Source organism: Trachypithecus francoisi, unplaced genomic scaffold (genome assembly GCF_009764315.1).
Source record: "Trachypithecus francoisi isolate TF-2019V2 unplaced genomic scaffold, Tfra_2.0 Lachesis_group7, whole genome shotgun sequence".
Classification (NCBI taxonomy): Eukaryota; Metazoa; Chordata; class Mammalia; order Primates; family Cercopithecidae; genus Trachypithecus; species Trachypithecus francoisi.
The window spans coordinates 14,380,382-14,389,942 of record NW_022681472.1 but is presented as its reverse complement, the minus strand read 5'-3'; the positions used below and the strand labels follow the sequence as shown (position 1 = coordinate 14,389,942).

Genomic DNA, 9,561 nt, shown 5'->3' with positions numbered 1-9,561 from the left:
GAAGATGGGCAATGTTGAGGCAACAAAATCAAATGCTCCGTGTGGTTTGTAATTACTGATGAGGCTTTCCAAAGTAATCTGGAAAATTAAATAAGACAGCGAAATTCAATGTAAAGAAATTAGGACTAAGTCCATGACATAGCAGACATTTCACAAGTAGGTACTGATAGTATTACATCAGCACTAGTAAAGAGATGTTTTGTTTATAGACACTCATTTTCTGGTAACTAGAGTACATAAAGTTCCTAGGTCAGATGAATAAACTGTAACCTGGACCTTTACAAGTCATGCAAGTTTACTAAGAGTAAATGGGCAAATTGCCAACTGCATCTCTAAAATGCAGTGTAGGTGATGGGGTTCTGGGAGTGGTGATCCTCAATGTTCTCTTATGGGGACCAAGACAAAATGACAATCCAGCCTATCTGCTATAATTTCATACTTTTAACATTTCCTTTGTCCTTAGACTCTTACCTTCTAGACTGCCTTATCTTTCCTTTCAGGCCAGTGGTTCTCAATCTTTTCTGAAAATTAAAGCCACTGGAGAGCTTTTAAAAATTCCTATCCTCAGGCCCTACCCAAAAGAACTGAATCAGAATCTATGTGGGTGGGGCTCTGGCATGAGTATTTTTCAAAACTGCTAAGATGACTTCACTGACCAGACGAGGTTGGAAAATACTGCTCTGAAAGACTACATCTAGAGCAGGAATCGTTTTAAATAATTTGTTTTTGTATTTTAAACCTATAAATAACACATAGCATTAGTGTTTTTCACCACTCTGTCTGTTGATTAATGTACAAATGAGTGAATGGACAAATAACTATTTTTTTTATCCATGACGTGGAGTTGAATGTCCAGGAACTGAAAAGTATTTCAATGACGTTCTAGTATTTTATTTTCTAAATTAAGAAGATTTACTAAGAGGTTTAGATATTCAACTTTCCCCAACTTTTAGTAGAAATACATCCATTTAGTTTATGATGGGCCTTGGATACAGCATTATAAAGTGAGTATTTTTTCAGATTACACTGAGATGGCCTCTCTTTGTATAAGTGGCTAGAAGAAAGAACTTTTCCCCCCAGTAGCTCATATTCCCACCTATCACACCATGCCATGTACAGAATACCACTTTGACTCCATACACTCCTATGGAAGAAACCAGACTCTTGATTATGTAGAGGAATGCACAGGTCTCATGCGTTTGGATTTTCCTTTAAAGCAGAGAAAAGTGGTAGGTCTGTAGAGCAAAGCAGGAGACATCATTATCTCCCAGGTGTCAAGATGCAGATAATGGTATTCCAGTCTTGAACCATTTCATTTCATCTTCCTGATGTTCACAAGGCCATCAAACAGACATCAATGATGAATTCCAAGAAACTTTTATTTTTAAAAATTAAGTTTTGATATAATAAATGTTGGATTGAGGATAGAAATTTAAGCTGAGAAACGTTTAATTTGAACCTAAAAAGTTTATTATTACTATTATTGTGGAAGGAAATACATATAGGCACATTTTAGTATCTACAATAGTATTCGGAAAGCTGATGTTACGAAACACAAAACTTCATTTAAATTTCATTATAAAGACCTTTATTAGGAGAAAGGACACATTTTCTATTTCTTTTACTTTGCGTCTTGAAGGAATTGTGAATGTATAGAAGAATTATTTTTTCTTACTGCTTCCTCTTTGCAACCCAAACTCCACCATGTCAATCGTGAAGGTAGGAAGAAAGCTGTATTTGCTACTTTTAAAAATGATAACGAGAAGAAATTAAAACAATGGCTTAAGAGAAAGAGGATGTAAGGAGTACAAAGCAAAACTTAACAAAGTTAGTAAAGGAACTTGCATTGACAATCCACTCAGCCATGTTAATTTTATCATTAATGCTGTCTTCATAATTTTTTTTTCCGGGTCTCTCTGCTTGTATTTGCCTGGTGCTCTGAAATGCACGGGAAGAGACAGTTATGGGAAAGTTAGGAAGAGCAGTCGGCAATCGATATGTTCTAGAAGGGTGTGTGGAGTAGCAAAACAAGTGGAACGGATGAAGAATTTCCAAGCTCTCTTGCAGAATTTTGGGCCCTAGGGTGCAGGGCTGCTCCCAGAGAGGGAGGTAAATGTCGCCCATCCCTACTTGGACCTCCCACCCAGGACACTGCCCTTAGAGATAAATCTGTTGGACAGCAGCCAAGAGACCCCAAACTGTCCCAACCTCCAGGACACGGCAAGTTGCAAGTTTCCGATTTGGGGAGGCAAAGCGGGAAAACATGATTGGCGATTTCCTCCTGCCACTCACCGACCGGAGAAATGAGGAGGAGGACTCCAAGTCTATCGTGGACCGCCAAGAGCACTATAGGGCGTCCTGCTATAAAAAGAGAAGAATCGGCCGGGCGCGGTGGCTCAAGCCTATAATCCCAGCACTTTGGGAGGCCGAGTCGGGTGGATCACGAGGTCAGGAGATCAAGAACATCCTGGCGAACACGGTGAAACCCCGTCTCTACTAAAAAATACAAAAAAACTAGCCGGGCGAGGTGGCGGGCGCCTGTAGTCCCAGCTACTCGGGAGGCTGAGGCAGGAGAATGGCGTAAACCCGGGAGGCGGAGCTTGCAGTGAGCTGAGATCCGGCCACTGCACTCCAGCCTGGGCCACAGAGCGAGACTCTGTCTCAAAAAAAAAAAAAAAAGAGAAGAATCCCATGAGGGGCAACAAGCAAACTCATATGTTATCCCTTTAGCCTGATTGTGTGCTGATGATTGTTTCCCTATTTACACATCGAATCACCCCTGTGGCCTTTTGTGAGTCCCCAAGGCAGCCTCAGCCTTCGCAAACCGTCCAGGGGGGCACGAATCTCGGAGGGGTGCGGACTGCAGGCAGGAGAGAGAAATCAAAGAGGGGCGGCTCATCCAGGCCGTCCACTCCCAGGCGAGCGGCTCCTCAACCTTCGATCTGCTCGAGTCCCTGGGACGTTGCCCACTCACAGTGTGCAGAGGGGTCGCACTCCCTGTGGGTTCTCGGCCTTCAGGAGCGGCGCTGCGCAGGAAAGTCACCTCCACTACGGGCCGGGAGTAGGGAGGGGAGCACAGTGATAGAGGTGGGAAATAGCCAAGGGGCAGTGTGGGGGTCGCGGAGATTGGGGTGGGGACGGCAGCGGAGGGGGCGGTGGGAGTGGGGTGGGGCCGGGGCGGGCCGGGGGCGGGGCTCCGGGGCTGCGGGGCGGGGTGCGCCACAGCGCCCCCTCGCTGCGCGCTCCCCACGGTACCCCGAGGCCGCCGGTGGCTCTGGCTCGCCAGCCCCTTTGTGTGCGACGCGCTGGCCCCGAGGAGCGCGGCACGGGCACAGCAGAGGCCTCCCAGGGTCCCACCGCTTCTGTCCCAGCCGGGCCGTGCTCTCCTCCTTCTCCTTCTCCGCTCCTCCTTTCTACAGTCCCCGGCCTTCGGCTCCGAAAAGCAGCCATTGGGCCGTGAGCAGCCCGCGTCCGGCCGCGCTCCCTACCCCGCCCGGCCCGGGACGCTCGTCCCCCTCCCGCCCAGTCCCCTCTGAATTTACCCCCAACCCCCACATCCCGGGCCTCCAAGGTGGAGAAAATAAACTATACGCAGAGCAATTCAGAGTCTCCAATAAAACGCCCAGTACCTAGAGCCCGAGCGCGTGTGCCGGGCTGCGAGGGGCGCGGGAGGCGGAGATGGGGGGGCGGGCGGGGGGGACAATGAGCGCATGAAGTTACCTGCCCGGCGGCGGCGGCAGCGGCGGCGGCGGGACCGAGAGGCGGCGGTGGAGCAGGCTGCGCGCTCGGCGCCGACGGGTGCGCGCCGCGGCTTGGGGGAGAGTTGAGCGCTTTTCCCCCCTCTTTTTTTTTTTTTTTTTCCTCCTCTTCTTCTTAAACAAACCACAAACGGATGTGAGGGAAGGAAGGTGTTTCTTTTACTCCTGAGCCCAGACACCTCACTCTGTTCCGTCTAAGCTTGTTTTGCTGAACACTTTTTTTAAAAAAAGGAAAAAGAAAAGGAGTTGCTTGATGTGAGAGTGAAATGGACGTAAGATTTTATCCACCTCCAGCCCAGCCCGCCGCTGCGCCCGACGCTCCCTGTCTGGGACCTTCTCCCTGCCTGGACCCCTACTATTGCAACAAGGTGAACGCTCTGCTTTTGTTTCCACCGTGTTCTTGCTGCTTGATCCCGGGAGGGGGGCGGCGGTGGCCGGGCCGCGGCGGGGCCGGCTTGGCGGAGGCCGGTCCCGGGCGCGCTCGGCTCGCAGCCCGCTGCAGCCTGCGTGCGCTTGGGTAGTAAATATTGTGGAGTAGCTCCGGGGGCTTGCCAAACACCGCGATTGTGAGGAAAGTGACACGATTTGCTCGGATTCTTTCCTTCCTGCTGTTCGCGACTAAGGATCCCTGCCTAGGTTTGCCGGGGGGCGTTTTAAAAAATAATAAGAGAAAACCATGGAATACTTTGGGGGTGTGTCTGGGGTCCAGGAACGGAGGCAGAGTAAGAGAATTCAGTTTATTTCCCAGTTGCCCCTTCTCTCTCCCTCCCTCTCCCGGGCAGTGGGAGCTCATGGCACCACTTCCCTTCTCCGAAGTAGTTGCCAGGGAGCAGCCGGGAGTCGGGGTGCAGGGACCCGGGAGGCGCCCCTGCCCCCCATAGGGAAAACTGCCCCACGACTCTTTTGTTTTCCCAAACCTGTTCCAGCAGCCGAGCCCGGGTTCGGACACAGGTCCGCGGGCCAGAGCACAGCGGGGTAACTCGGTCACGGTTTTGGGGAACAGCTCCTGTTTTAGGGGTGCGCGCGGAAATTGCAAGTTTGTTTGGAGCCGGGCGAGCACGTCGCGTTCAAGTCCAAAGCTCCCGCACTTGGCATGGGGCTGGAGCAGGGTCCGCGGCTGAGTTGTACCCACGGCCCGCTGACCTCGGGTGCCAGGGCCGCGGGGGCCCGGAGAGAGGCGGATCCTGCCGGTGACCCGGAGGTGGGGCGCTGGCCCGGGCTGCTGCGGAGTTCGGGTGGGTCCACCTATAGGACAGTCAAGGGGTACGAGGGAGGGGGTTACTCTCCCGGCTTCTCGAACTCTCTCATCCCCGAGAGGGAGGACACTTAGGGACCGGTCCCCCAGAGTGGTCGCAGGGGACGACTGCCCCCGCCTAGGGCTAGCTGGACGTGTCTAAGCAGTCCCGTTAGATGTACGTTGGCAGAGAGGATTGAGTTCTCTAAAACGCGGGGCGGGCCTTTTAGACGCCCAGCTCCCGCTTGGTGATAAATCCGCCTGATACTCACCGCCCCTGCAGGCACATCCATGGCGACCCTCGGTGTATTCCACGGGAAAAATCGTTGGGACTGCCAACATTTGCCTGGTGGCGAGTCGTCACCAAACAGCTTTTTTTATCTGATGCAGAGATATTTAGTGCGCTGCCTTCTCAGACCCTGGACTCCCCACCACGCGACCGAGTCGCAGCTCCGAGTCATGGACAGTGTTGCCACACAGTCAGGCTCTCACACACACACGTCCCCGTGGAGAAGCTCCTCGGTGCTGTGTCCAGTGTGAGACCCACTCAAAGGACTGTGCTGTGTGCCGATGGTGTTTAGCCAAGTTAGAAAAGAGGGACATCCAGTCTTGAGCAAGGAAGAAGGGCTTCCATTGTACAGGGAGCCCTTCAGCTAGGGGCAAGTTGAAAGGTACGGGAAACTTTGGCGAGCGCAGAGGAGTTTGTGTGATGAAGTTTCATTATTTGCTGGTGACATAGTTCTTTTAGTCTAAAATCTGTTTTGTCTGTACACTCAAGTATGGTGTTACTTTTTGTTTTGCTTATGACACCAATACTATTGCTAATAAAAAATAATAAAGTTGCAGCCCTATCTTGGAGAGTAAAGATATATTCCACTGTAGTTACCGGAACCAAAAGCTCAGAACTATTTTGGCAATGAAACTGGACAAATCTTATTAAGTTTATCAGTGATTTCAAGCCCCCAAAAGAAGTTAATGACTTGGATACACATTTCACTCCTCGTTCTTGTGATAAGTAGGGTCAGATTTAATTTAAAAGTTAAATGCTTTGGAAAATCAGGAATTACTTCAATATATTAAATCATTTTCCAATTAAGTGCTTTAAATAATTTTAGTGAGTTGTGCTGTGAATTGAATAAATTAATTTAGAAAGTATTCAGAATTTCTTTACTAGCTCATTGAAGTTCCTTTTAAGTCACCCCGTGTATAAGAAGCAAACTGTTCTTTTTAAATGCAAATGAGGCACCCTTTCTATAGACTAGTTGCGGGTCTTCTATTTAACTTATCCAGAGAATAATAGATTTTTATAAATGCAAAGTCATAAGATATGTTTCTAATAGTAGAAGAAGACTTCATGGAAATGTTTCTCCAGGGACATCTCTGGCCCATCTCTGTAGCAGTCCATCAGATATATTTGTCACTGGTCCCTGATTATATTAAACGTACTGGATAGTTTTCTAGGCCCCACAAAGCCCAGGCACTTGAGTTTTTTCACTCCACCGTGATTAGCATTGGTACAAAATTTCTGTCCAGCTCTACAATTGTAGTTGTGCATAATGCAGTCAACTAGCATTTGTTTTTGCAATGACATGAGTGGATTTGCAGGGAAATGGAAGAAGGACAGAAGTTTGGAAAAGGCGAAGTAAGAAATCTGTGCCTACATTTATTAAAACAAGTTGGATCAGACATCCCCAAAAGAACAATACTGCAAAGTAAATCTTGCTTCCTTCGGAGGCGTAATGAATATGTAGTTTATTACAAATAGCAGTCAGTTTGTCAGGTGATTTGTTTTTAATAGGGTGATAAGATCATAAATTACTTATTATCTTTATTTTAAACCTGTCAACACTTTGCTATTTAAAGTTGCTGTGCTGAATCCCAGCGGAACCAGTATCTATCTGTGCTTTAGAATCCTACAACTGTAGCTACAGTTTCCCAGTGACATTGTTTTCAGTGTCAGAAGAGACTCTAATGGAGAAAATGAATATTCTCTTCCTGAAGCTTTCTAAACTAAAATGTGATTGTTTTACTCTGCTGACACTTTCCGGTACTGCTGCTCTATGGATTGCCAAAACACTACTTTCATTTTTCAGTTAATAAACTCTGGAGGAGGCATTGTTGGAAACAGTTTAATCTAGTATTGCTCTATTGTAAGACTAATATGCATTATGAACTTATCACTATGCAAAGTGGCCTCCATTTTCACATAGCCCATTGTGGGAACAATGCGAATGATGTTGGTTAAGGCAAGTGTGTGAGGCATCTCTTATACAAACAGCCAGAACGGATGACATGTTGCTGTATGTAGGTCAGTGTTGGAAATAGCAGTGTAGCTCATAGACTGGACAGACACATGGAGGCTGGGGTTAGCAGTATTCACCTCTTGCAGCCTAAAGCATGGTTGTATTTCAGACATTGAAAGATGAGTACCATAGTGGAGTTCCATCTAATTAGACTATTTGAAGTAACATTGTATCCCTTAATTGAGCTGAATGCTACCAAAATAAATTGGATTAAATGAGCTTACAGTTGGAGTTCTGTAGTGATATAGTCTTATTTTCTATTCTAGTTAAAGATGTCAGATCATCAGTTTAAATATATACCTACAGAGTAATAACAGTTCTTTTCAGTTTCTTAGTGCGGCGTCATTTCCAAAGATTGTTTTCACTGGTTTTATGCTAAGATAGGACAAAGAAGTGGTACTTTTTCATTTTTACAACAATGTGATGTGTTCAGTTATTGCTCAGTATCTGCCCACATAAGGAGTAGTAATACAATTATGTTATGACATGGCTAATGACAGGGATGGTGACCTCAGCCTGCAGTGGGAGGAGAAATAATGGGCTTCACTGTTCTCGGTGGTTGCCTTTATGGAATCATGTCCTGAATCTTTCTTTGGTTGATTTAGAAACAGGGAAGTCCAAAACACAAACCCATGCTTCATGCTGGTGATATACAGAGTGAAGAATAATGGGCATTTGGAATATTCAGCTTTTGTCATTGAAATGAGGAAGGACAGTGCATATGTTCTTTTTCATAAAAATGCACAAGGAAGGACCCATTTGTGATGAACTCTGCTTGAAAATGTCAGGGCAAACATTAGACATTTGATAACTTTTAAGAATAACAAGATTCATTACAGTGTCTGCAAAATCTCCTTTGAGCTTATTTTCCTATTTAGAATGTATTATGTGTTATACTTTAATGTGGCAATACTCATCACATCAAAAATACAGGATTTGTAAGCACATTAAGAAGGAGTCATTATTCCTATTTTGAACAGTAAATGTAAGAAAAAGGAAGAGGATGGGAGGAGGAGTAGATGAAGGAGGAGTAGGGGGAGAAAGAGGGAAAAGAAGGGAGGGTTATAAGCAGTTTAGAGCATCATGCTTGATTAGTTCTCCATCCACCTCCATAACTTCTAGGACTTTGGGAAATTTGTAGTTGATACTTCATGCATCATATATATAAAATTAAAATTCCCCTGGGAGTTTTATCAGCTGGCACTTTTCAGAAGTTTTGAGGTTGTTAAATATGTTTTAAATAAATACCTATGTAAGAAAGAGCATAAACCAAGCAATCATGGTTTTTGGCCACTAAATCAGATATTATACAAAAGTTTCAAATGTAGCTATGTTGACTGTGTGGGTTATTTCAATATTGCAAATTCAATTTTAAATGTCTGTGCAAGCAAAGTTATAGTTATGAGCTTTAGAGGATCTGATGTTATTTTTAACATTGCATAGGTAGTTTAGTATTCTCACAGTTTATCATGTATTTTAAAAGCTAGTAAATGATATTAAGGAGAATTTTGATATTTTGCCTAGTTACGTAGACTAAACTAATATGTAAATATCTAATTGAATGATCATTGTGGATTTTGTTTAAATGATGTGATTGCAAGGGAATTAAGAACAGTGGAATAGGAAGAAGTAGGGAAATTTCCAATTTTAGGGGTGGTTTCCTGGGTACCAATCTGGTTCTCAAATGTTGGTTTTGGTGTGTGAGAGACTATTTCTAGTGGTGATATGTTTTTTGTGATGGGCTCCATTCAAGAGGGTTAGCCTAGAAAATGACGAAGGTAGTGGGGAGCACAGTGATTTTATTTAGCTGTGAAGGGTGATTTATTCTAGTGCTTTCTAAACTTTTGCTAGGACTTTAGAAACTTGAAAAGATCCTGGGGGTGTTTCTCAAATACTGATGATTCTTCCTTTTCTGTTTTAAAGTCAGCCTTCAGTCGCAAGTCTACCAGTGTGCCCAGCACCTCTTATCTCCCACCTCTCCATCTCCTTCCCAGTTACCCATTTCCCGGCCACTCCAACTCCTGGGACCACCCTTGCTTTTGCTACTCTCCTCCCCAATCTTAATTTTAACCTAGGAGGTCTGTACTTCTAATCTGAACTCTCTTCTCCACTGGACACTAATCCCATTGTGGTTGCCTAGGCTGCCTGGCTCCCTCTTCAGCTCACCTTCCTTCATCATCATCATAATCATGTGAACATATCCATTCTTGCGGTAACCTGATTCTGTTTTCTGTTTGGAATCTACCAGCTCTCAGGCCCACATCTG

At 45.6% G+C, this 9,561-nt stretch overlaps 2 protein-coding genes across 4 annotated transcripts in view; one reads left to right on the top strand and one right to left on the bottom strand.

Annotated features, from left to right (window-relative positions):
• Positions 1 to 1,447: 1,447 nt before the first annotated feature.
• Positions 1,448 to 5,709, bottom strand: LOC117079450. 3 transcript variants are annotated; one of them, XM_033203287.1, is made up of 5 exons: positions 5,265 to 5,709; positions 3,721 to 5,003; positions 2,778 to 3,048; positions 2,293 to 2,361; positions 1,448 to 1,938 (listed from the first exon to the last, which is right to left on the bottom strand). In XM_033203287.1, the coding sequence occupies exons 1-2, from the start codon at positions 5,332 to 5,334 to the stop codon at positions 4,114 to 4,116; spliced, it is 960 nt and encodes a 319-aa protein (XP_033059178.1). In that variant the 5' UTR covers positions 5,335 to 5,709; the 3' UTR covers positions 1,448 to 1,938; positions 2,293 to 2,361; positions 2,778 to 3,048; positions 3,721 to 4,113. The 3 variants fall into 3 exon arrangements, with proteins under 3 accessions (XP_033059178.1, XP_033059177.1, XP_033059176.1); XM_033203286.1 differs by having other exon boundaries at positions 1,448 to 2,361; XM_033203285.1 differs by lacking the exon at positions 2,778 to 3,048.
• The window catches only part of TOX (thymocyte selection associated high mobility group box), a 313,830-nt gene continuing 308,066 nt past the window's right edge, over positions 3,798 to 9,561 (top strand). The window contains exon 1 of the mRNA XM_033203282.1: positions 3,798 to 4,126. Within this exon, the coding sequence (XP_033059173.1) occupies positions 4,025 to 4,126 (102 nt within the window). The 5' untranslated portion in view covers positions 3,798 to 4,024. The remainder of the gene's footprint in view (positions 4,127 to 9,561) is intronic.